The sequence below is a fragment of the Tenebrio molitor genome, chromosome 8, assembly GCF_963966145.1.
Source record: "Tenebrio molitor chromosome 8, icTenMoli1.1, whole genome shotgun sequence".
Classification (NCBI taxonomy): Eukaryota; Metazoa; Arthropoda; class Insecta; order Coleoptera; family Tenebrionidae; genus Tenebrio; species Tenebrio molitor.
The window spans coordinates 13,072,841-13,100,099 of record NC_091053.1 but is presented as its reverse complement, the minus strand read 5'-3'; the positions used below and the strand labels follow the sequence as shown (position 1 = coordinate 13,100,099).

General features: G+C 37.0%; 3 protein-coding genes and 1 long non-coding RNA gene across 7 annotated transcripts; 3 read left to right on the top strand and 1 right to left on the bottom strand.

The window, feature by feature from the left end:
• Positions 1 to 1,828: 1,828 nt before the first annotated feature.
• LOC138137344 (protein-associating with the carboxyl-terminal domain of ezrin) lies at positions 1,829 to 5,329 on the top strand. Its single transcript, XM_069056676.1, has 5 exons — positions 1,829 to 2,127; positions 2,183 to 2,630; positions 2,679 to 3,008; positions 3,057 to 3,238; positions 4,568 to 5,329. The coding sequence occupies exons 1-5, from the start codon at positions 1,933 to 1,935 to the stop codon at positions 5,270 to 5,272; spliced, it is 1,860 nt and encodes a 619-aa protein (XP_068912777.1). The 5' UTR covers positions 1,829 to 1,932; the 3' UTR covers positions 5,273 to 5,329.
• A 194-nt stretch (positions 5,330 to 5,523) lies between these two features.
• RpL5 (ribosomal protein L5) lies at positions 5,524 to 7,665 on the top strand. Its single transcript, XM_069056678.1, has 4 exons — positions 5,524 to 5,676; positions 5,981 to 6,405; positions 6,907 to 7,183; positions 7,409 to 7,665. The coding sequence occupies exons 1-4, from the start codon at positions 5,674 to 5,676 to the stop codon at positions 7,604 to 7,606; spliced, it is 903 nt and encodes a 300-aa protein (XP_068912779.1). The 5' UTR covers positions 5,524 to 5,673; the 3' UTR covers positions 7,607 to 7,665.
• A 689-nt stretch (positions 7,666 to 8,354) lies between these two features.
• LOC138137345 (zinc finger protein 595-like) lies at positions 8,355 to 22,297 on the top strand. Of its 4 annotated transcripts, none has more exons than XR_011161703.1 (6): positions 8,355 to 8,503; positions 15,815 to 15,959; positions 16,017 to 16,185; positions 16,242 to 16,427; positions 17,024 to 17,339; positions 17,389 to 17,517. XR_011161703.1 is itself a non-coding variant. In XM_069056677.1 (2 exons), the coding sequence occupies exons 1-2, from the start codon at positions 8,452 to 8,454 to the stop codon at positions 22,070 to 22,072; spliced, it is 1,707 nt and encodes a 568-aa protein (XP_068912778.1). In that variant the 5' UTR covers positions 8,355 to 8,451; the 3' UTR covers positions 22,073 to 22,297. The 4 variants fall into 4 exon arrangements, 1 of the variants encoding a protein (XP_068912778.1); XR_011161702.1 differs by having other exon boundaries at positions 15,804 to 15,959; XR_011161704.1 differs by lacking the exon at positions 15,815 to 15,959.
• Positions 22,298 to 25,126: 2,829 nt separating this feature from the next.
• LOC138137349 (uncharacterized) lies at positions 25,127 to 26,334 on the bottom strand. The gene is made up of 2 exons (XR_011161705.1): positions 25,774 to 26,334; positions 25,127 to 25,722 (listed from the first exon to the last, which is right to left on the bottom strand). It is a non-coding gene; the product is annotated as an uncharacterized lncRNA (long non-coding RNA).
• Between the last annotated feature and the right edge of the window lie 925 nt (positions 26,335 to 27,259).

Genomic DNA, 27,259 nt, shown 5'->3' with positions numbered 1-27,259 from the left:
GTGTATACTTCTGTCTTTGTCACACTCACGGCATTTGTCGATAATGTCCTCTCTTTTAATTTGGAGTCTCAAAAATGAACAATGCGTTGTCGCAACCCTATTTATCATCGAGAACTTTACTTATAGTCTGTTTCAAAATCAAAAATCCACCACCTGTTGAATTATGTTGGCAGAAAAAAGAAATCCCTAGAATAAGTTCTTTTTGTTTGGGTTGGCCCCCAACCTGCCGCCAAAATTTGATCTTCAGTTTATCACAAATATCAAATTATAAAAATGCCTCGAAAAACAAGGAATCTTTTAACTGCTAAATTAAAGCGAGCGCTCATTAAGTGCTTCGAAGAATTTAAAAAACACGAATAACTACGACCAAAACGACTGTCAACAGTTTTATTTCATAACCCCACGTTTTTCTGACACTTCCAAACACTAAAAACAAAAGTTGGCGACGTTGTCGGTTGTATTTTCGAGGTAGAATGCAATGTTGGTGGATTTTTGATTTTGAAACAAATTATAACGGGTGACTATTAAAACTTTCACTTGGAGTTGGCTTTGAACGAATTTTTATTTTTCTGTTACTTTAGACACACGCAAGAACGAACGACAAATGTCAGTCAGTACAATTGAAACATAACCTATAAATTATAAAAAACATTTATTGAAATGTCAAACTTGTCAGTGTCTAAGGTGCAACGGAAAACAAAGAATGATCCATAGCCAACCCTAAGTGAAAATTTTAATAGTCACCCGTTATGTGTGTAAAGTCTGTTAAGATTTCCACCAGTAGCGCAGTTTACATCAAAAGTAGTGCACCGTATGAATGTTATTTTGGGGGAAATAAAAAGTAAGGTTAATTTTCCACACAGCATACGAATGCAATTGTTAATTTTCCCACATTTCTTTCCTTTCGCAACATTAGGTAGGTACGGGGTGATCAAGAAGGACTGTTTAAGTTGGTAATGCTGAATTCTATTTTTAAATGGTACAACTGGAGTAACTTCCGGTTGTTGACGGCTTCACACTGACAGCCGCATCAGTGACAAGTCAAATTTGACATTTCAAATTAAATTAAACATGCTGGTGAATCGTTCGAGAGAAGAGTTAATTTATGTTTAGAGCAAAATGGGAAGCACTTCGAGAATTTCCTTTAGTTAATTTTTAGATTATTATTCCGAATTCGAACTTTGATTTCTTTTTGCCGTTAATTTTTACTCTCATAACCTACCATTTTGTCATTATTAATTTATTAATGCTACGTCAAATATCTGTCAAATAAACCGACAAAACATATCCGGTTGCAGTGTTGTAAATAACCGAATAAAAAAATGTTCTTAATTGTATTGTCAACTTAAACAGTCCTTCTTGATCACCCGGTATATGTGTTAAATTAAATTTTTCTTCATCACATCAATGAATTTGACAAAAGTTACTACTATACATATGATTCTAGGAATATTTTATTCATTTATTGTTTAACGAACACAAACTAAACTAAGAGATCTGAAGGAACTGTTTTTTATCTGTCATAACTGTCAAATTTTATATTTACCATAATCTTATTTAAGAGCAGACATAATAATTAGGAAATCCTTTACGCTCATTTTAGTGGCTATTAATTATTATTTTTATGTATTTAGTAAAATATCAAGTAAGTTTATTTAAGATTTGTTTAATGACCAAACAAACATTTTTTTTACAGAATAATAATTTCGAAAAAATCTAAAACATTAATAATTAATAGGTAATTAAAACAACAATAATTTGACAGTTCCCAAATCCGCACGTCACGTCAAATCCCACACTTTTTGACCTACCTGCCACACTTGGCAACGCGGCGTTCTAATGTCAAACTCCTCCACCTTTGACAGATGACGTATCAATGACGTTTCTACTAACCTCTCATTCCGACTTTCCAAATCTTTTCTTTTTCAAAATATGGGCAATGATCATTCGCATTTAGGCGGTATCGAAATCGAAGAGAAATCAGTGGAAGTATCAGATTTTTGGACGCACTACTCCGCCACCATAGTCAATTCGGAGAACACAACAAATTTGTCGGTGCTGATCGGCGAATTATTCGTGGACGGGCCGCTATGGACGACCCACACCCCCTTAGAAAAAAACAGCAAGGTTTTTTTTGCACCCTCATTAAAAATTTACAACATGACGGGTGTGGCTTTTGCAGCACTTTATGATCTACAGACACCCCTGCATTTTGAAGTACATATCGTCGTGGCACAAAAGCTCCAAGTTTTACTTGGCCGTGGAGGAGGTCGTCCCGTTAGGTCACAGTTTGGCGTTGCAAAACACTCTACAAATCTGCATAGGCTTACATTCCATTCTGAAGGCGTTGTGTTTCCTGCATGAGACTGCGTTCATTTCGCATAACAATATCTGCACGGCGTCTGTGTACACGACGAGAGATGGTAATTGGAAGTTGGGGGGAATGGAATACGCCTGTAAGTTTACTGAACTGACTCGAGACTATTTGAAAAAATCAAAGAGTAGTCGGTATGATAAAGCCATCGATCCTAATGAAGAGAAACACGTGCAGGGTAGCTCTAGGAGAGATTTTGTCGATGTTTTCGCGTACGGCGTCCTAGTCTGTGAGGTCTTGAAGACAAAATCGGACGGTAAAATATCGATAAATCAACCCACATCAAATAATTTCTAGTTTCTAGATGACGTCTCTAGTCTAACAAGCTTTCGAGACTTGTGTAAAAACGAATTGCAGAGTATCGACGTGGCGGCGAGACCCAAGTTGAGCTCACTCTTGCAACACGAATTTTTTAATCACGAATTCATCATCATACATTCATTTTTGGTAGAATTACCTTTGAAGTCGGACGAAGAGAAGACTCAGTTTTTTCATAGTTTAGTAGAACGCTTAAAAGCTTTCCCTGAAGTGACTGTAGCGAGCCAATTTGGCAATTTGCTGCTGTCCAGATTGGTACTATTAAATAAAACTGCCCAAGATGAGTTGTTGCCATTTCTCTTGTGTCCCAAAGAAGGTAATACTGAAGGTTGTGCTAATTGAATGTTTCGAGATTTTGTTGTAGGAGGCGAAGACGGCACAAGCAACTTTTTCACGGAGGACACGTTTAGGAAATATTTAGCGCCAAAGTTGTTGGAAATATTTTGTGTTCGAGATGCACAAATCAGACTATTGCTGCTCAACCACTTCAAGCATTTTGTCCACATTTTCACGAAGGACGAGCTGCAGACGTGCATTTTACCAGAGGTAATTCCCCCAAATCAACATTTTATTTGAACTGTCACGTCTTACCCTCAAGCTTTCGGAGCTTTGTCTTTTCATGTCCAATTGTGTTTGGACAAATAAACTTATTATTATCATATTCAGGCCTCGTGTTCCACGATAAAGTGTGACAAGAACATAAAACCGCATTTTCAACTTGAATTAAGACGTTTTTACACGTTTCAAGTTTATTTAAGTTTCTTGTAGAACCGTCGTGCATAATAATAGCCCGGATTGTCAAGTTCTTTTTTGCTGTTGTAGCAAAAAGGAGCGAGACAGGTCGGGAGGTCAGTTTCCTTGAGGAATCGAAAGCAGCAACAAATAAATTCGGCTAGAAAACTGCATTTTATGTCTGACGTTTAAAAATTTGACAGTTCATTTAAAAAAATCAAGAGTGTGCTTTGCACGTAACTAAGGTAACAAAAGAGAAACAAACAAAAGGCAATAAATAAACAACGCCATTACCGTGTTAGTGTTCTGTGGAAATATTTTTTCGAAAAAAATTGCCAAAAACGCATAAATAGAGCTATGAAATAGAAATGATCGATTTTCTGAGAAGTCAAATGATGAAATTGAGAAAGTAGTCGAAGGTACGATTCCCTTGGATACTGTGTGATCCGAGGCTTATGTAAGGGGGGTACATTTTAGAGAAATTCCTTTAATAATGTATTTTGTTGACTTTTTTACTTTATTATATTATTTCGTTTAGACGAAAATTTGATTGGCGGATAGTTCAGAAATGGTAAAATTTGATGAATCTAAATAAAATGTATATAAAATCCGATTTTCATTTACAGCTGCTAGTACCATTATTTCCTTCACCTGCCTCTCTTTAGCAGCCACGACTTAAGTATAAAGAAGTGTTATTTAAATCCCGCAAAAGAAGGAATCAAGTAGCACATTTGCTTGAATTTGTGAATAAGAAAATTAAAAGTATCCTTGAAAAACACCATACAAAATGTTCAAAGGAGCAAAAGTAATTTATTTCGTATTAATATTTACATTTATATTACAATCATGGGTGCCACTTCCAATGAAAAATGTCACGATGACGGTTACACTCCATTCACCCACGAAGAAAAAATCTAGTTGGTCTTGTTTTACTGTGTCTTTTTACACAAATTTCTTTTAGGATTAAATGCATTATGTCGTGCAAAAAATAGCATACATGCCAGGGGATTAAATATTCTTTTCATCGCTCGTGTAATTATTATCATCGCTGCACTCGGGATGAAATTATAATAAATACAAATTTATTTATTAATATGATTTATTCTGTTGTCATAAGTCGTCACGTTGTCACTTTCATTCCAGCTCTTGGTGGGAGTAAAGGACACCAACGACCACCTAGTCTCCGTAACCCTGCGCACCCTCGCCGACCTGGTGCCAATCCTGGGCGCCGCCACCGTGATCGGCGGCAAACGCGGCAAACTGTTCACCGATGGCCGCCCCGTCACGCACCCCGGTCGCCGCCCCCGACGCACCTCGAAACGACACGATCCCCCGCCAGACCCCACCCTCAACAATCCCATCATCCAGACCCACCACGTGATGATGAACCTGCCGGAGCGGCCCAGGCCCGACGGCGAAGAGGGCGAAACCTCCGCCGAAGAGGCCGAACAGTCCGTGGAGGGCGACCTGGACAACTGGGAGGACTGGGGGGAGACGAACCCCGTCCAGGAGAACGGCGAGACGAGCTCTGTCCACACCAGCGAATCCACGCCATCCATTTTCGAAAGTCACGATCAAAATGGGGCGGCGCAGGAGGCGGTGGTTCAAGGGGTTGTCGCCATTGCGGTGCGGAAGAAGTCGCTACCGGACATCTCGGAGTTGGACATCAAGAATCAAGCCAGTTCAGATCAGAACGACGAGTTTGATTTTTTCCAAGATATGGAGCCTGTGATCGAGACCGCGGAGAAGTTTCTGGTCGAGGAGGAGGTCGCAGATGTTAGCATCAAGTTGAATTTGGCTGTAACAGAAGAAGGAAACGAAGATGGGTGGGTTGATGAAGAGTGGTAGAGTTGACTGGAACAACGTGTTATACTTTATTGTAAATATACGTACTTTTAATTTGTTTTTGGGTGATTTTATTTGATTGTTCAAAATAATGTGAAAAAAAACCTCATATAACCAAACTTTACCTACTAGAATGTTTGTACCAAAAAGGCTAACCATAATTGGTATGTACGAGTTTTTAAGCATCTAATCGAGGTCGATGTCTCATTTCATCGAAAATAATCAAAATCGCTCGTAAAAAACCAGAAACTCTTTAAAATTCAAAATTTGCGCGTCGAAATGTCATTCCAATCAATATGGCGTAGCTTCCGCGCATGCTCCTGTCTCTTTCTATAAGGACGGCGGTGGCTGACAAGTGCCGTGCAGTGTCCATCGTGGATAGTTTTTTTATTTAATTAAGAAAAATGGTGAGTAAATATTGCAAAATACGACTTGTTCTTTGTCCCAAATCGAATTTTCCACCCGATGAAGTATAATTTGTTTGAAACATCATGAAGTTAAATGCAGATGGCTGAAGATTCTTTCAATCCGGTTCACCCCCGACATGTTGTGTCGCGATTTTACGCCTCACAATTTAGAGAAGCGTCACAAATTCCCATGTAGAACGTATTTCCAAGTCGCGTTGCCGCCCCAGACCCCCATAAATGCACATTTTCCACAATTAACATAAGTGAGGTTATGTTTTTGTACACATGTCAAACATTCTTGCAGGGGTTCGTAAAAGTGGTGAAAAACAAGCAATACTTCAAGCGTTTCCAAGTCAAGTTTAAGAGGCGTCGTCAGGGCAAGACCGACTACTACGCCCGCAAGCGCTTGATCGTCCAGGACAAGAATAAATACAACACCCCCAAGTACCGCCTAGTTGTGCGTTTGTCCAACCGCGACATCACTTGTCAGGTGGTGTATTCGCGCATCGAGGGTGACAAAATCGTGTGCGCCGCTTACTCGCACGAGTTGCCCAGGTATGGGGTGAAAGTTGGATTGACCAACTACGCTGCAGCTTACTGCACCGGCTTGCTGCTGGCGCGTCGCCTGCTTAAACAGTTGGGGCTGGACAAGTTGTACGTCGGGACGAGTGAAGTTACCGGGGACGAGTACAATGTCGAAGGGGTGGAAAACGGGCCTGGAGCCTTCAGGTGAGTCAACCACAAGACTATTTTTATTATGGCAAATTAAAGATATGGATAATGAGCGTTTAAAATACATATGGACAAGTGAGCTGTTTTGACATTTTTCCTACATAACCTCATTTTAAGTTTCGTCTCATCATCTCAATATGATTTAAATTGATAATTTGTGGTGCAAACGATTGGGAGAATCACATAAAATCTAAAACGAATTGTTTTGTGATAGAGAAATAACTCGTAGCACTGAAGAAGTGATGTTTGGAAGTTGACCGGAAGATTTTCCGTGGGGTACCTAACTTGTTGCGTGATGACTTACTGACACATGCGCGTCATCTGATTCGGCAGAAGCGGCAAACCGAAGACTTGGGGGCATGTTTTATGTCGCCATTGTTCCAAAGTTTGTCTGCACTCTGTCGAAGTCCTGATTATATCGTGTCTCTGATCCTCCTTGAGATTCAATCGTTCGTCGATTTGTCGTGGGGCAAACGTGAAGATTTTTTTTCGTTGCAGGTGCTACTTGGACGTGGGACTGCAACGTACCACGACTGGTGCGCGCGTATTCGCCGCCATGAAGGGTGCCGTTGACGGAGGTCTCAACATTCCTCACTCTACGAAGCGTTTCCCAGGATACGACGCCGAATCGAAATCTTTCAACGCGGATGTCCATCGCGCTCACATCTTCGGCCAACACGTGGCAGATTACATGCGCTCTCTGGAGGAGGAGGATCCTGAAGCTTTCAAAAGACAGTTCAGTCAGTACATCAAGTTGGGCATCAATGCCGACCAGGTGCGTCTGCAAAACGGGTCCACCACACGCAATTCGTTTTCTTTACGTCCAACATAAATTACGGCAACTAGTATGATTGGTTGACCGTGTCGCAGTTGGACAACATCGAGTCGCGATATTGGTGAAGGGTCGCCGTGTTGGCGGCGACAAGACAAATCGCGAGACAGTTTTACCATCGTCGATTTGTTAATTTTTGGTGATGGCAATGTGTGTTTCTGTTTGTAGATTGAAGGCATTTACAAGACCGCTCACGCCGGAATCAGGGCCAATCCAGAACAAGCGAAGAAGCCCGAAAAGGCGCCACCTGCCTCCAGGAAGAGGTATACTCGCAGGAAGCTCACCTTAGCCGAGCGCAAGAACCGTGTCGCACAGAAGAAACAATCTTTCCTGGCAAAGATTCAAGAAGGGCAAGTCGAGCCTTAGATGTTATATCTTTGTATTATATAAAATTGTGTAACAATAAAACCATGAGTACACAAGGATTTGAGTTGTTTGTTTTGTACGAAAAAGTTTGAAGGTGAATAGGGCGTAGTTACTTTTTTTTTTTTTTTGTTGCAGGACATTGGTCATGTTTGTCACTACAAATCGGCAGTTTTAAATAAAAGCATAATTTTACGGGAGTAGAATGTTTATTGTATAAGAGTGTTTTAAAGTAGAAAGCACCTGTTTTTAAACTAAAGTTAATATGTAAATGACAACATCGGGTCAGATATGACCCTCGCGGATCAAATAGTCAGACATTTGTTAAGTATTCGCTAGAATTGCAATTAATTATTTCTGTTGAGTTAGGGTTGCTTAATGCTTATTTTAAATCAGATTATTACATATTTTTTTATATCAAGCGAAGTTATGACCACATTATGCAAACGGTGTCTAATGTGACCCGTGTTGCAGTGCTTACTTCACGAAATTGTTGAGTTAGATTTTCTACGCATCATAAGCTATTTTTCAATTAACAATAAAGAATATACAGTGTCTATAAAAGAACGTAGGTATATTAAGAGTCCTGTGGAGTTGTGTTGTGAGACTTTATAATTTTATTGGGTCGAACTATCTCGAACCCTTGATTTGAAGCTGTCAAATCAGATGTCAAATGTCAAATTATGAAATCTTAGGACTTAGGCGTCAGTTCTCATGAGTTCTCAGTTGTGAGTTCGACGTCTTAGTCTTATTTGTTCCGCATGTGAAGTTGTGATTGTTCACCTTACAACTTACAACAGTCTTTGTTAAAAACCACGATAAAAACCTTACACAACCTCTGTTTCTCTATGTGTTTGGTACATTCGTGGACAGAAATAAGTAGGACGTTTTTTCGCTACTGTAAGTCTTTCTATGGAAACGAGTAAAATATTTATACAGTGTGGATGACACATATATTGACAAAATGATGTTCATCAAATTACCTTTCCATTACCCTTGTAAAAATGCGATGTGCCGTTCTACGGGCAATACCGTAACCTGTTAACCTCAAAATACAGGATGTCTCAGCTAAGATTTTCGAGCCTAATACCTAAAACCTATCTTGGTTATTTGCCAACGGATTTTTATGAAATTTAAAATGCAGATATTTTAGACCGTAAAGGTTCAATTAGTAATAATAAAATTACCTCAAGTTAAAAAATGTAATTTTAACACATGTTTCCTTTATCGAAAATTATGCGCGATTATTATTATTAGATTGTTAAACATTAAAAAATAGGGGTCTACACAAACAATTAAGTAAATCACTGATCTGATTCGGTAATTGTTCACTTTAACTACTTCTGGAATTTTCGCGTTTTTTCTGGCTAGACAGCCTCAGGACGTCCTCTACATCGTTTCCCACCAGTCAAACCTTGTGCAAATGAAAATTTTCCTTACCCTGTAGTTGTACTAAGACTTGGCGCGACCTTGAAACACAACAAGAGAGAAAAAAAGGCATTTGCACAAGGTTTGAATGGTGGGACACGATCTAGGAGGACGCCCTGAGGCTGTCTAGCCAGAAAAAACGCGAAAATTCCAGAAGTAAAGTCCATTCAAAAATCAAAAAACCACCAACGTCGCATTTTCCTCGATAATTACTATCGCCAACGCTGTTTAGTGTAAAATTTGACATGAATTGTAATTTTGAGGTTAAGTGTTTATTAAATGTCTTGTTTTTCTGGGCATGTTTAAGTAAAAATAATAAGAATCAATAAATAAATGAAACGTGCTGCTAATAAAACAATATGAACGGAATTCAAAGCAATTGAATTTTATTTTGAATCAAATAAATGTCATAATTTATAGTTGCCAACATAGTATGAAAAAATATCTACCTAGGGTTTTTTAAATTTTACCAACCTAAAGCAGCAGGTGGTGGTTTTTTGATTTTTGAATGGACTTTAGTTAAAGTGAACAATTACCTCTGATTCAACAAAAAGATTAGATTTTGTTGAATTTAATGTAAAATTTGAAGGTATTTGAGCAGTTACCTTTTGAAACAATTGATGATTAATTGCCAAGCAACATTTTGTACACTCTTTAAAGTCTGTCAAAATTGGGCGCGCTTTATTAAAAACGTCAAATTGTGAAAATTTATTGAAAATACTCTAAAAATAGACTACAGCATCCAGTATAATAAATTACGTCCAAATAATGTTGTCTTTAACTTTGTAAGTGTGTAAGGATGTAAGGTTAGCAAGATAAACGTCAGATATGTCACCTGCGCTTCTGCGAAAAGGGATGACCAAAAATCTGCAAAATTGCACGTTTGTTTCATATGCGTCTACGTTTTTGCATTTGCAGCCAGGTTTAACACAGTTTTTTGCGTTTTTCTTGCAAACCAGACGTCTTTCAAGGACGAGTTTTTCCCTACAGCATTTTTTATTGACGGTACATTTTTTATGTGAATCTTAATTGATTCAACATTTTAAAAAGGCATGTAAAAATTACGTTCGTAGAGGGAAATGGAGGGAGCACTGCCTATGCTGGCAATGTAAAGGAAGCGGCACGTCGCGAGACCTGTGCGGAGACCTTTTATGACGCCTTTTAAAATGACCGCCAGTACTTGACTACTTGGTGAAATTTCGTGACGAGGGTCGTTGGGTATCAAATGCTTCATTGGCGTCGCCGTCGATGTTCCGTCATTTTACTGGGATTTGGTTTTTTACACGTGAACCGGTTGGTGAATTGTCTTTGTATTTTTTCAGTTGTATAACTCTGATCTGTTTTTATTTTGAACTAAATATTTACGGTCGTCTTCCTACAATTCCTACAAAAATTGTTCCCAGAAAAAAGTTAAAGGGACGCCACTGGAAAGATGAAATATCTGCGTTAGAATCGTATTAAACTGTAAAGGACCTGGGGCGGAGCTTAGCTTGCGCGGCCTTTAACACGTCAGTGGCGTAGGGAAAATGAGAATCACTGGGAACCACGACAGTGGCGCATCATGTAATGGGAAATTTTCACCGTAGAATAAAACGTTTAAGCAGTTTGTGATATAATCAATAATAATGAATAGGGGATTTTTGTCAGATTTGAGGGCGAACTCTAGCATCATTATTTTATAATACTAATATAATATTGTGGATAAAAGTATTACACGTAAAATCAACTTTTTATTAAATTTTCTAACTCCTGATTTTTTCTAACACAGAACACACTCTCATTCGTGTTTTATAAATGCGATAACGTTGGCGATAATTTCGCGAGCTCGACCGTGTAAAATTTTCCCATGCTGGCAAAAAATTTGATGCGAAGCCATTCCAATCAACTGCTAAAAAAACCTACAAAATTCCAGTAGTGTTAGTTAAGTTTTCATTTCATTTACAAGTCAATTGAAAGTGAGGTTATAAAATTAATTTTCCTATTATTTTTTTGTACTTACGAAAACACTGTAAAGTTATCTTCAGTTGTCTCGAGAAGACAGATTTGAAGTCTTGGGTGAATTTGGTATGCGTATAAAGCAAAATCATAAATAAAGTTGCACTGCATAAACATGTAAACAACTCTCTGACAAATCTCCCCTATTTTCCGTCGAATGGACTCGACCACACAAATTGGTTTTACGCGCAGATCACGTGACCGTCCCTTTACACTTTATTCCTAGTCTAACTTCGGTTTCGCTCGGCTCATCTGGAGACCTTTTATTAGGTCTACAGAAAAGCGCGGTCGTAACCACTTTTTTGAAGAGTGCTCTCTCCATATCCCTCTACGATTACGTTATTAAGACTTGGGTGATTGCATTAATGGGATTTTATTCTTCACCGTCTAAAATATCTGCATTTTAAATTTCACAAAAATCCGCTGGAAAATAACTGGGTTATCAGGCTCTAAAGTCTTAGCTGAGGCACCCTGTATACACCAAAATTCCAAATGTGATTTATTGCGAAGGGATGAGATCGGAAATACGCCTCATTAATGAAAGTGTTTTCTTGCCTGGTATACATTTTAATCGTTTGTTAATTAAATTCAATAAATTGTAATAATTGTCAATTTGATTGATGACATTTATTGATAAAACTTCAAGGCCACTTCAAAAAGCGGTGCAGGAAAATTTACATGTGAAAAAGCTATAATCGTGTCAAAAATAAATTACTCCCTAGAATTCGAACTTTTAGGGAAATAACGTTCTTCATGTTGTGTGTAACTAGAATTTTCAAAAGTAATTTTGAATGCTTAAGGTTGGTTACTATGAATTGAGAGATTGAGTCCAACTAAATATGCCGCCAGAAACCAAAATTGATTGTGAATCTAAAAAACATCTATCACTAAAAAAAGGACGGCCGCTTTGACGGTGAACTTTATTGTAAAGTAACGACGACGACGGTGCAGTAAAATCATAGTAAAATACGGCCGCTGTCCAGTGACAATCATTGAATGATCAGTCTAAAGCTGTGTTCAGTTAGGGACACCGAATTTCGGGCATCATTTTTCTGTCATTTCAAAAAATTCCTATGTAAATCACTCGTTATTGTCAACGTGACATTCAAAAGTCAAATTTTGAAATTTATTTTCTATCCACGTCAATCGCATGTCAATCAAAATCGTCGCTAACGGTAAAATTGAGGTTAATAATGTAAAGCCTATTTTACATTTTTCGGACTGTATATTGACAGTGATGCCCGAAATTCCGTGTCTCGAACTGTACGTACTATTGGGAGCACGAAATTTCGGGCAGACTTGAAATTTGACCGATATAAGATGTGAAATAGGCTTTAGGTGCTAGACGTATTAATAATTTCATTTTAATATCCACTATTGTCGCATATCATTTTGACAAATTGCATTCATCAATCCTGAAAAGTTGCAAGTGCTTAGATGTGATTTTCCGAAAACTGAACATTCTTTTATTAAACTTTGGAAAAAAATACCTAACTAAAATGTAAAATAATTGTGCATAATAATTGTGACAGTTTATTTTGAAGTTCAGTCAAAATTAATTATGACATTTATGATTATGACAATAAAGCTTAGACTACATTGGGTTTTTTAAATGACAATTAAATTGCTGCCCGAAATTTCATCCCCAAAAGTACAATTATCGTCTATCTCGTGGAAGGCGTATAACTGAAAACAGCTTCGGCATCTTATGTGCATATTTTCGCATTTTCTTTCAAATTATTGTTGTTGCTCCCGAAACATTTGATAAGTTATTACATGTGCTTGTATTTTGCACAATATTTTACGTGAAGCCAAAGTACTGGCTCCATATTAAGCTGCTTTGGATGATCCTATGCCTCTACCAACGCAAAACGATACTAAACAGTATAATTTCTGCACTGGACCACCGCACAAAAACGTGCTATACTTGGGCCAACCAACAGATATAGTAATAAAAAAAGGGGGATGTGGTCTAGTTGCGTAGAACGATATACGCCGAAGCCTGTTTCACAATGAAGCAGGTTCTTTCTAACAAATAGAGAATCAAAAATCTTGAAAAAAAACTATTGTGTAATACAAATCAAAAAATGCCAAGGAAATAAACACGTGGTCAAACTCCCGAAGCGAGGTTAAAACGAATGAGATGCCGGATACCGTCAAGTAATTTTTGTGGATGTACAGTTAATTTCAAAATTATAGAGTACACCTAATTTTCTACAGTGTGAATTCCACTTACATTTTTTGTCAATGATCAATGTCAATTTTGACAAACAAAATGCCAAATCTAACCGAAAACGCGAAAATGCTCATTCTTTCCAAATTATGTTGTCAAACTCACCTAACCTATATAAAAAATATGACGCTCAAATTTCAAAAAGGCATGTTTACATGTGGAAAAAACTGTAATAAATCGACTTCTTGATTTTTGGGGTGTACTCGATAATTTTGAAATTAACTGTACATCAGGCTTTCGAAAATCTGCGCACGTTTTGAATAAGCCAATTGGAAGCTGCTATTTAAAATACGCGGGCACTAGGGGCGGTTTTATTACTATATCTGTTGGTTGGCCCAAGTATAGCAATATCCCACCGTACAGAGCGGCCGCTTCCGATAATACGCTGACGTACTTTTACGAAGCGGTAGGGCCAAACGCTGGAGGAAAACACTGGCATTTATAACGTGCGATCGAATAAAAAAAATCGAGTTACCTGGATTGTGCTATTCTGATGCTTTGATTGGTTCAAACCACCATTTTCGCCTACTCTGATTTTTTTTATTCGATCGCACGGTACAAGCACGCCCACGTTTTTTTGTGACGTCATTTGCCGTCAAATTACGGCCGCTATTTTACGGTACCGCTTTGTAGGAAATCGAAGCTTTAGAGACAAATAGAGCCATATTTTGTTTGTCACCAGAAACCATATAGCCTCCAACCTAACCAAATTTATGGCAAACTGAACCTAGTAACGAATATCTCTAAATCCTAGAGAGTAATTTGTTTTTGACACGATTATAGTTGTTTTTAATGGCGATTTCACATGTTGTAAATCTTTTGATATAACATAAAGCTCACTTCACTTTAGATAATCCACGCCTACCACGATGCCACTTATTCTGAATTCTATAGATAATCATTTTGTTCCACGCTGTAGTTTATTAGGTATTTTGTGTTGCATGTTTTGATCACAGCTTGGTATATTCCTTGGATCACAGTAATTCCGTTTTTTTATTAATAAACTGATCGAAAAAAGTTAAGGATATTGCTGAATATTAAAGTTAACTTTATTAAAATGCATCAGTAAGTTTTTTTAATAAGAATTATTGAAATGGTTTTTTAATAAACGTATAATGAGTTTTGACTTATGTCAAACTTTTTCTTAATATCTTCTTGTGATACGTTATAAAATATCAATATCCCTAACTTTTTTCGATCAGTTTATTATAGCACTGAGCAATTTGTCGGAATTTTTTCTAGTCGACATTCCTTCTTCCGCCCTTGCAGTTACTAAACACGTTCTTTTATACAAACTGATTAAAAAAAGAAAACGAATCAAAGCAGGCCTTGCAAATTAAATTTTCAAAAGTAATTTTGAATGCCTGAGGTTGGTTACTATGAATTGAGAGATTAAGTCCAACTAAATCTGCAGCCAGAAACCAAAATTGATTGTGAAACGAAAAAACCTCTATCGCTTGGCGAGAAATTAGCCATTTGCAACTGTGACAAGGAATTCGCTGCCTTACATTTTTGATATGGTTACGATATCTTTTGTTTCTCACCAGAAACAACATAACCTCCAACCTAACCAAATTTATGACAACCTATAAGGCATTCACGATCTTTTTGGGACCGAGTTGGCTATGACCACCTAGTGATTTTGTTGGCAGTACCTCGGTGATAACTAAATTTCCTAAAGGAAATTGACACTTTTTGTGTATTTTTTTGATTACAATCTTTACAATTAATTTCATAAATCCCCGACTTTTCATTCCTGTTGACTTTGTCTTTCGGATTACCGAGTAGACTTTGAAGACTTCTTCATATATTGGACAAACAAAACGACCGATCATAACACGTTTTAAAGAGCACATGGCTCACCGTAAGTTTGGGAGATTTGAAAAATCCAGTGTTGCCCAACATATTTTTGAATCTGACCATAGAATAGATGAAACAAATCTTAAGTTAGTCCGATCAATCAATAATTGTAAGTTTTTGAATATTTTCGAAAGTATCGAAATATTTAAAAACAAAGATAGGGTTTTGAATGCGGACGGGGGGCCTATCCCCTCCACTCCTCTCTATACATTGTTCCCGAAAGTAGTGGTAGATATAAATTAGCAATTGTTCTTAGGTTAATTCTTAGTTTGTTCATCGTCCTGATGAGGCCAACTCGGTTGGATGAAACGCGTCGACAAAATTCGACAAATTTTTGGTGTGTGGGAATTTTTTCAATTTTTCGTGTAAAATTGTTACCAAGTGATCCATTTGTGTTCAGTTAAATCATAGGGAGTAATTTATTTTTGACACGATTATACCTTATTGGCACGCCTATACTTTTGCTTGCTGGTAGTGCCAACCTAACGACAAGTCCTCAATTCACATGTCTAGTCTAAAGTTAGTATATTAAATAGAGTTGGCACCATCCTGGTTCCTAGGGGCGTTTTTCGATTGATTCAAAATTGGCACTATTTGTGTTTAAATAAAACTGTTAATTATCAAAATGTTAGAGTGACAACCAGGCTGCCAATGCAAATTTAACTCTCAAAAATATCAATCTAGTCATACTCTAGTCTAGTCTACTGTGGTGTTAAGTTTATTTATAAGTAGTATCAAAATAGTAAAATAATAAAGACAATGGTGCAGTGCATTGTGAAAACTTGTGGAAGAAAAAGCAGTGTTAATGTTACTCTTCATATTTTTCCAAGGGACAGAGATGTAAAATAGATAAGATGTTTTGATTTGTTAACGTTTAAATTATAATTTGCTTCTTAGATGTTTGAACAGTGGTGTGCTGGCCTTGGGATCAAAGTGCCCTACGAAAGACGGAAATATTCTTTTGTTTGTTGTAAACACTTTCATAGCTCTTGTTATTTTGCTCATAACAAGAATAGAACCAATTTAAAAGCAGATGCTATTCCAACATTGGAATTAACTCAAGATGGTAAGTCTACTTTTTGAAATGCTGTTATGTTGTATGTAAATAAGTATTTGCTTTAGAACCTGAAGTTCCAAAAGAAATTCCTAGAATCCCAGAAGAAATGTTGCCGATACTTGGACTATCAAGTTCAAATGTGGAGAGCACCTGCACAGAGATGGAACGAGGATCATCTAAGAAGCTCTGTACCACGGAAATCTCTCACCGGAAACGGCTGAAGACGTCTCCAACAACCCCACAGTTTAAAAGTACGTACATTTTTTTAATTGATTATTTATTTATGACACTGTAGCTGTAAATCTTGGTCATTTTTTCGCTCTTACTGTTAAAATTGGAATAATTCAAAAACGAATAATTTTCTTTTGATTCGAATTTGATAAATGTGTTCTTTGAATTAATTGTGTGTGAATTATGAGCGTGTGTGAAAAATAATGTTTTTTTGCTCAAAATCGATTTTTTAATTTTATGGCTGAATGAAGTGATAACAGAATATTGATTGCACACATTTGAAGTCTTATATCAAGGGAATGTAACCCTAAAGTTTCGTAATTTTTATTAATTTTTTAATAGGGTTAATCGTGCGGGCGGTAAAACTTGACTCAGAATCGAAAGTGGGGTTACAGATACGGTTCCTAAAGGTTTATTTACACTTTGCATGAATGTCAAGAGAGTGACGGCTAAAATTTTTTGGCCGCCATAGTACCTACAGTTTTAAAATGTATCGCTGAAGGTGGTCAACATTTTCAACATCTTCTGTAATTTTAAAATTGTCGTGGTGTGCATTTAATGTTTTCAACATAAAAAACACATCTAACCTAAATTTTTTTTTGTATATCGATTACAGATAGTACAAAAATGGACGCAAAACATTTCCGTGTAAAAAAAAGCATTATAAAAGAACTGAGATTATTTCAATCATCATTGAAGAAGAGAAAGATGTACTTCGGCGTGGAACTGCGAGGGGATGTTGGTTCTCGGCAAACCCGTATAATGACAGGAGAAGGGAGGGTAGTAATCGATGGTTATACTCCGTTTTCTATACGTAGGGAACACTATTCTGACCAAGGCAAAACGCAAATTTCAATAATCCATAATGAAATAACAGAATTAAGGATTAAATTCGAATCAACCAAACACAAACAGATGTTTCTAAGAGAAATGTAAGTAAAAGCAAACAATAATTTTAATTTTACAGTTTTCTTCTTACAGCTCAAGGGAATGGACCTCTAGTCCACAGGGAGATGAGTAATTCAGCTTCGTGAATGGACAGAGTCTAGGAATTACATATTAGATTGCAGTATCACAGTATTTCTAAATAAAATAAAATGAAGACATTAATGCTGTAGTTATTTGTCCTGTGTAAATAGTTCAGAATAAGTGGCATCGCGGTTGGCGTAGATTATCTAGAGTGAACTTTGTGTTGTCAAAAAAATTACTAAACATGTCAAACCGTCATTACTTTATTTTGAGGTTATGCGTCACGTAATTTTGACATGGTTTTGACCCACAGCATTTTGAATTTTTTACACTTTTCGTAAATGAAACAAAGAAATATAACAAGAAAATAAACACAAAATGATTCCAACGATAATATTTTAATAATCCAATGTCACTAGTCTTCCGCTCAAATTCAAACATTTGAATTATCGAACAAAACCCGCGAATTGAAATAAATTGGCCAAGTTGTGAAACAGTAGGTATAGTGCGGGAATTCCTTTTTCGCTTTTATGGCAGGGACCATGGTGTAAACGTTAAAGACCCAAGTACCACAAACCATTAGGCTGCACACCTTCGAATACAGCATACAGCTAAACTACCTATATACAGGATGGTCCAACACTTACCATTTTTGCGATTACGCGGTTTCTAATTATCGAAAAAATGTTACGCTTGGCTAGGAAGAGACACACATATGGAGCTATAAGCCAGTCACCAATTGTCACATTGACATTTACATCTTTTTCAAAATAAAAACTTGTGATTTATGGAAAATAAAAAAAACAAATTTTATTTCCACTAGAGAAAAACAAGCCGTGTATGAATATTGCTTGGAGGTGGAGGCGAAAGAAATTATACTTACGGAGGCGAACCACTGGAATGATCACAAGATGTTCACGTGATAATTCGTAGCGAAGTTATAAAAAGCCTGATGTACTGTAAACTGTCTCGCTAAATTTTAGATTTGCGCGGGAAATTTAAATCTTACTATAGTACTCCCTGAACTCTAACGTTTTATGATAGGCAATTGTGTGTCTATTGACTGGACTAGTAGTTATTATTAACTTTATTAACAGGCTGCGCTACTAATATCTCTAGTTAACCTCAATTTTTATATTATGACATTTTTTACTCTATAATCGTGTCAAAAATAAATTACTCCCTAGAATTCGAATTTTTAGGGAAATAACATTTTTCATGTTGTGTGTAACTAGAATTTTCAAAAATAATTTTAAATGCCTAAGGTTGGTTACTATGAATTGAGAGATTAAGTCCAATCCAACTATACAGTGTGGAAACTTTAACTGGAATAAAATTCATAACTTGGACATTGGTGATTTTTGTAAAAAATCCCGAAACAGTTCGATTTTTGTTTTTCCCTGCCCACATTTTGGCGCATTCCTATAGTAAATTCAAATAACTCCTGAACTGTCAAAATTAAATTTTAAATGAAATGCTTGTTTTGATTGTACTTGGAAATAAAAATTTTTCGCTAGAGTGTGCAGACATCAAAATCTAGTTACAAATATATTTAGGTTATGTTTTCATTTTTAATCATTAAAGTAAAATGTTTTGAATCATTCATTGCTGCAACTAAATGAATTAGAGCAATTTAATAAAGTTTATAAAAAACACGCGACAAACTGAAAACAGGTAACAAATTAAACAACAACCAAAATCATCCAAAATAAACGAATCTGTTTCATTTATTCAGAAGAAAATTATTTAACACTTGATTAACACTTATCTCTCCAAAATTTTGATTTGTGAATGACAAGAACGAACACCAATTCTTAGTTAACAATACTGGAGCGGCTTTGGCACAAATTTGTGATTTCCCGTTATTATCACTTTTTTTTGTTTGTTCCTCATAATAATTTCTTCTCTCGCGCCAATAGAACCACCCTAGTCCGTTTTGAACTTTCCATTTTTACCTTATTACAAAATACACTTAAATAATTTTGCAGTTTATTTGACAATGTAAATTTAAGCAAATGAATAGTTTGAAAAATTAAAAAATTATAGATAACAACTAGGCAATATGAAAATAACTAGTGATTTAACCAACCTAACAACTGCAATTTTAATTTTAACAGTTCAGATGTTTATTGAATGGACTTTATGGTTTTTGCATATCTGCTCCCGGAAGCTCGCAACCACCCCTACCTTTTTTTTTAATGGAAAAATATGCCAAGTGACACCTCGTTTGAAAGTCCACTTCCGGAATATCTGAATCGTTTATTTCCAATGGAAAATTGAACTTTTTTTTTCGTAAACAACGGTTGACATGACGACGCTCTCCGCACACTTATTAATCATTCGATTTTTTTCGATGAGTGAGAAAAAAATATTTCGAAATGATAATTGTGAGCGAATCGTAGTGACATTACAAAAACTATTGTACAATACACATCCGTTAGGGCCTTTACTGGATCAGCCGTAAAGACTGTCCTAACGAACTTCTACTGTAAAGTTACCTCAAAGTCTCTAGTATCGCGTGTTCAAATGAAATCCTGGGCTGAGTAGGCGTTGGAAAAATTAAACCGTTTAGAACAGTGTAAAGTTTGAATTTCGCCGTTTGACACGTTTATGTTTAATCTGGACATAATTGAACATGTTTGTTTTCAGCAAAGGGTGCCCTTAGATATTTGCTTCGAGAATAAGAATCGTTAAGTTATTCTTTTTTTAATGTAAAACATTGCAAAGAAAGAAAAAAAGAAAAATTTTTTTGGTTCTAAATTTTAGGTTAGCTGTCAACATGCTCCAATTAATCTAGGCTTTAAGTAAGCACAACAATTGACGGTTTCCAACGCCTTCCCAGCCCAGGATTTCATTTGAACGCGCGATACTTATTATGATATTGTCTCGGGACCTTTTTTGTTTTCATGTTATGAATCTGTCGTTGGAAATAGTACAGTATATTGAGCAAATCAAAATTTACAAGTAGATAAGTCAAGACTTGTATATTTTGCGATTATTTTGATTAGTTTTTTTGTATTGACATGAATTTAAATTTTCAGATTACAAAATCAAAATGCAAAATTGCCGGTTGCCACTCGAATCATCCAGATGCGAAAGAAACGATTTGGAAAAATACTACTGCAAGGGCTGCAATTTTGAAAGCGATCTTGTGGTAATTTTAAAGCAACATTTGAGAGAATACCTCAGAAAGGACACTGATTGCGTGCAAGATCAACCAAAAAAAGACACTGTTGTAAAAAGCTACATTTGTCAGAAGTGCACTTTTGAAACATATTCCATTTTAATGTGGATTAAACACTTGGATGGTCCATGTTTTAACACAAAAGAAGAATGTGAGAAAGTTAATGAAGAAAACTGGTACCGAAGCGAATGTTTTTCCTTTAAGACAAAGGAGGCAACAGTATTGGAAAAACACCAGGCCGCAAAGCAGTCACTTCACCACTTACAGTGGTATAGTTGTGATGAATGCGAATTTAAAACGAAATGGAACGAGTCCCTAAAACGACATAAGAATATTCATCTCTCAGCAGATGCCACCCAGTGGTATGATTGTGATAAATGTGAATTTAAGACGAAACTAAAGAGAAACGTAAAACGACATAAGCAAATTCATCTCTCAGCAGATGCCATTGAATGGTATAATTGTGATAAATGCGAATTTAAGACGAAACTAAACAGCTACCTAAAACGACATCAGCAAATTCATCTCTCAGCGGACGAGATCCAATGGTATAGCTGTGATAAATGCAAATACAAAACGAAATATAAGTGGTACATTAAAGAACATAAGGCAATTCATCTTTCAGCAGATGCCATTCAGTGGTATAATTGTGATAAATGCGAATTTAAGACGAAACAAAACCGCTACCTAACGCAACATAAGAAAATTCATCTCTCAGCAGACGCGATCCGATGGTATAGCTGTGATAAATGCAAATACAAAACGAAATATAAGTGGATCATTAAACAACATAAGGCAATTCATGTCTCAGCAGATGCCATCCAGTGGTATAATTGTGATAAATGCAAGGTTAAGACGAAACTAAACAGCTATCTAAAACGACATAAGCAAATTCATTTCTCAGCAGACGCGATCCAATGGTATAGCTGTGATAAATGCAAATACAAAACGAAATATAAGGGTGACGTTAAACAACATAAGGCAATTCATCTCTTAGCAGATGCCACCCAGTGGTATAATTGTGATAAATGCGAATTTAAGACGAAACTAAAGAGCTACCTAAAACGACATCAGCAAATTCATCTCTCAGCGGACGAGGTTCAATGGTATAGCTGTGATAAATGCAAATACAAAACGAAATATAAGAAGGTCATTAAAGAACATAAGACAATTCATCTTTCAGCGGATGCCATTCAGTGGTATAACTGTCATAAATGCGAATTTAAGACGAAACTAAACCGCTACCTAACGCAACATAAGAAAATTCATCTCTCAGCAGACGCGATCCAATGGTATAGCTGTGATAAATGCAAACACAAAACGAAATATAAAGGGAACATTAAAAAACATAAGTCAATTCATCTTTCAGCAGATGCCATCCAGTGGTATAAGTGTGATAAATGCGAATTTAAGACGAAACGAAACGACAGCCTAAAACAACATAAGCAACGTCTGGTTTGTCGAAAAGCAAAGGTACTACGAAAAACTAACGTTGAACAAAGGCTCAAATGAGAACTGTTCATAGCATTTCCAAATAATATAGATCGATGTCAGATGGTTTCAGTGTGACGAATGTGATTTTAAATCAAAGTACATAAGCAATTTAAAGCCATAAGAAATCAAAAGAATGATTAGTGTTAGGTTAGGTTAGTGTAGAAAAACGGACCTTTGCCCTTCTGCGTTAGCAAAGGAATTGTACACCAAACCAGAAGTGTAACTAATAAATTATTTATCTTCTGTTTCTTTCTTTTTTGTTAGATTAGATTAATGCGTGTTCAATAAATTTCTGTTTCAATGGGTTTAGTTACAATCGAAAGTTTATTTTAATAGACCAAACAATGTAGAAAATTTGCGACAGAGAATTCGCGCTGAAATAGAACAATTAAGCCCTGACATTATTGAGCGCAGTGCACAAAGTGTCGGTGAGTGCCAAATAGTTCGCGGGAGGCAATTTCAACATTTGCGTTAAATTTTATGTTTGTTTATTTTTGTTTGAGGTCAATTACAATTTTTACATTAAAAATTAAGTTAAATTTTTTAATGTAAAATTAGTCATTTTTCTTAAAAAAATTGTTATGTACTGATAAAATCAGAGTCAGCGTCGAAAGAGTTTAACAGTTTATTTTGAACAACAACAAAGGTAGAGTTACGAGTATAATCGCTACATGTTACCACTTTGATGGTCGAAACGGCAAGAGAGAATCTTGTCTTACGTTAGTTACATTTTAAAGAAAAGTGAAAGCGGCGTTTTCTCCTTGTGCGCACTTAGAAGTTAAAAGTCTCTAACTCCAGTGTTTACAAGTTCAAATTGTGGCGCCAATGTCCACTTCTTAACATGTACTATGGCGGCCAAAAAATTTCGGCCGTCATTTTTCCGTCATTTCAAAAAAATCGGTGTAGTCCATTCCTTATTGTCATTATGATTGATGGTTTTACTTGTCACTTTTGAAAGTCAAGCAAAATGCCATCGGTATCAAATTTTAATAAAATCAAAATAGTAACTCTTGCACAAAGAGGAATGTCCCAAGCTCAGATTTCGATACCTAAAAGTACAATTTCGTCCATTCTTCAGAAATGGAGACAAAATGGAATGGAACTATTGAAAGACGCCAAGGCTCAGGGAGGCCTAGCATATTTACTGCAGAAGAAGATAATATGCTTCTCAATAGATTACGCAATAGCCCTTTTATGACGGCTGTTGAAGGGGTAAATACAAGCAAATACAACGGAAAGGAGCGGTCGATTTTCGGCAAACATATGGACATGGATTTTAGTAGATAGGCCTGGGCTAATGTTTTCTCTAGAAGATTGGCTCAACAGTGATGTTTATGTTAGGATTCTTGAAGACGTGATGATGCTTTTAGTTTCAAGAATTTTTCCGAATTTTAACTTCATATTTCAACAAGACAATTGTTCAATGCATTCAGCACATAGGGTAGCAGAATGGTAGCATAAACGTTCTTGATTGGCCAAGTCGCAGTGCAGATTTTTGGTTCGTAATTTGCAACAACGACAAGTAATTCGGAATAGGGCAGAACTTTTAACTGCGATTACTAATGCATGGCAATCATTACATAGGAATTATCACAGAGATTTATGCCTCTCCATCTCGCGTCGTGTAAGACGAGTTATTGACGCCAATGGAGCAATGACCAAGTATTGATTTTAAACTTCATTCATTTTATCTTTTGATTTAGCTAAGTACTTAAACAAAAATAAATGTTTCATTTCCTTGTCTTTGCCTTAATGTTTTTCGTTTGATTTTTTAAAAACTACGGCATACTCGTGTAATTTCCACGGTTCTCTGTTTGGTACTTTAATCCAAAAATAGCCGCAAGTCTGCCTCTAGTCTCTAGTGCCACTAGCGACTAGCGGTCGTGTGGTAATTGTGTAAGAGTGGAACTTGTCCTTTGTATTCACAAAATTTGAACTGATGGACTGAATGACAGATTGTCAAAATGACAATAACGATAACAAAGCGAGGTTATTGGTGCTTAAGGGTAGTTTACACTTCATGTCAGGGCCTTGAAAGTGACGGACGAAATTTTTTGGCCGCAATAGTACACTTGATTTCAAAAAAATAGCGTACAAGTGCTGAGAGCGATTTTTGTAATATTTTCCTAGTGTAAATAGCCTGCTATAAACTGTTTCTAGGCAACATCAATTTCATACGCTACCTACCATCTTAGTAATATAGTGATGATTCGGGCTTTTGTCGCTTTAATGTAGGTACCTAACCATGGAATCAAAGCTAACATTACATGGGGAAATATTAGGTGTACGCTATTTTTTTGAAATCAAGTGTAAGGTATCAATTTTTTTCACTAGTCGTTTAAGAAGTAGGAAGGTCTACCAGAAAAAGATAAAAAAATGTAGGGGTTGTCATTTAAAAAAATTATTGATGACGTCATTGTTAGGATATGACAATCTGTCAACATAAATAACGTACTGTACAAGATGCAGTTTTTAAAAACAAAGTTGACCTCTTCGAGGATTTTTCTCAGAAATTAATACTTACAATTTTATCGAATTTATTCCGAACTTTACGAACGCACTGTATGTTTGTGTCATATTGTATGAATTTGGAACAGCTATATCTAAAAGATATGCTTGCTTTTGTTGTTTATTTAAAATAATAATGTCTGGTCTGTTCGATCAAAATATAATTTGTAATTATCATTTTCCAAACAACTTTCTGGTGTATAAATATAATGTGGTTGTGTATTCTTTAATAAATTGAATTTAACAGCTAAATTGATGTGTATAATTTTAGCGAATATATCATGACGTTTCTTATATTCGCTTGCCACGGTTCAAACTGGCCAGAGGGCACAATACTTGGGCTAGCTCGATCTCAGGGCGCCACTTGCGGCGAAGTCGAGGGTTCTTTTGGTAGCAGGCCCCGCAAGTAGCCTGCTGACCTGGCCAGGAGAGGTGTTTGAAGTTCGCGAGAACGAAAAGAAACGCACAAAGTGTACGTGGCTGGACCTAGGCGCTATTCAAACAGGCGAAACCAAAAAAATACAGACGGGCGAGCTGAGGGGGGTAGTATTGATACACACTATGTAAGTGAAAAATTGAATATAATTGAAATGACTGTAAATATTTGAATTGATAAATATATGAATGGATATAAATATATAAATGTGAATTGATATAAATATAAATATGAAAATGTACAATAAAAAGGGGTGGAAACTCGGTTCCAGCAATCCGGCCGAAATAGCTATTTCCGCAGAGCTTTACAACAAGCGAATCTCGCTGATGTCTACGCGGAGATGTTAACAAGGTTATAATGTGGTATATATAACAAAAGTAAGTGAGCTATTTCACTTGCTAGATTGAGTTAGTTTGTGAATTGTGATATGGTTAGTACGATATTTAAAAAAGGTTAGATAAGATGAAATTGAGTCGTATAAGAGGGGTGGCTTGCCGGTCTCCAGGAGCAGTCCGCGCTCAGGGGCCGTAGAGGAGCGTGTCCTTTCCCAGTCGTTCGGGGATGTGGTGGCAAAGTCCTTTGAGCGGAGCTGACGGTTCTAGAGACGAGACTGGAGCCACAAAGGTCTCGGGCGCGTCGACGATGAGCCCGACGCACGGTTTTTTCTTGACCTCGACGTAAGACGGTTGAGGTCGAAGTCTAGGGGGTGGAGATGGAGGGTTCCCTAGAGGAGTACTACGTGTAGCACATTGTCTACATGAAGACTCACCTATACCCTCAGGCAAGGGAAATGCCTCGCAGAAGTCTACTTCGATTGCGTCACGAGCCTTAGCGTTTGGACCAAAATCCTCCCTAAGCGGAGTTGGAAGGGTGCGCTCAAATTTTCCACACGGAGACGATACAGCACACCATCCACAAGGTTTCGGCGAATACGAAGATCCCTGGCACCAGGTAATAAATTGATTTCACTCGAACGAAACGGTCCGCAAAGGCACGTGGCACGGTAGATTCAGAAGAGAAAAAAACGTGAGTGAAGATTCTCCTGATAAGATGGAATATTCTCGAAGGAGTCGCGCGCGCGCTTGTCTTCGCGCCAGCAAAAGAGGGAATTTTGTAGGCAACCAACGATTCCTGAAGAGGTATGTTGGGCGAAAAACCAAGGGTGACACGCTTTGAGCCAAAACGGTGCAAGAAGAAATGATGTGTTCAATTGTTTCCCTTTCAGTTCCGCAAATCCTACATTATAATAATGGAAATATGTATTTCAGTCACCTTGCAAGATAGTTCGCTGGAAAAACTAGAAAAATTGTCTAAGATTATAATAATGAAGATTTACGACTATGACCACTTCCTTCCAGTTGGGAAAATTTTTTTATAAAACAATAATTTCCTGCAAGGCAGGCAACCAGTACAACACATAAGCCCCATATAGTGGCGCACCCTATAAAACAAAAATAATGCTTAGAACTACGAATGCGACTGGCCGGATGAGAGACGAGTCTCTTATGAATCTAGGAGGCCGTGGGTGAATCACTTTGTGTTCGTCAGAAAACCGACATTGAGCGGAGCGCTGCGAACCGTTCGTCCGTAAAGTCCCTAGATAAAATCTAGGGACTTTATTCGTCCGTAAGGTTCTCGATGATAAATAAGGTAGCTACAACTCATTGTTCATTTTTGAGACTCCAAATTAAAAGAGAGGACATGTCGACAAATGCCGTGAGTGTGACAAAGACAGAGTTATACACAATTTTATGGGATGTTTGTATCGTGTCACGGGATGTTTGTATCGTGTCACGGGATGTTTGTATCGTGTCACGGGATGTTTGTATCGTGTCGAACAGATTAACTTGCATCTTCGATCATATATACTACGGGGATGCGTAATGCAACGAGTTGGTGAGACACATTTGATGTTCCAAAAAATTGAAAAGAGATAAATAGACACAAACCCATAAGTCTAAGAGAAATAGCTACAGAACTTGCACAAGTTCGCTCTGCGCATGATCAATGGCCAACGCTTTGACAACTGACATCTGTAAGTCTGTGATTGTGATTGACTGAATATATGCGCCTGCGTAGAATGCAACATTCCGGTACACATTGTGTCGCTTTTTTTGGAACACGAGGTAGACAAGGTATTAGGCATCCACGTAGTATATATGATCGAAGACTTGCATAGACTCCAAATTAAGTGAGATGGAAATATTGGCGCAACCGTTGTCGTTACCTTTTATAATCGAGAACCTTATTCGCCCGTTTCG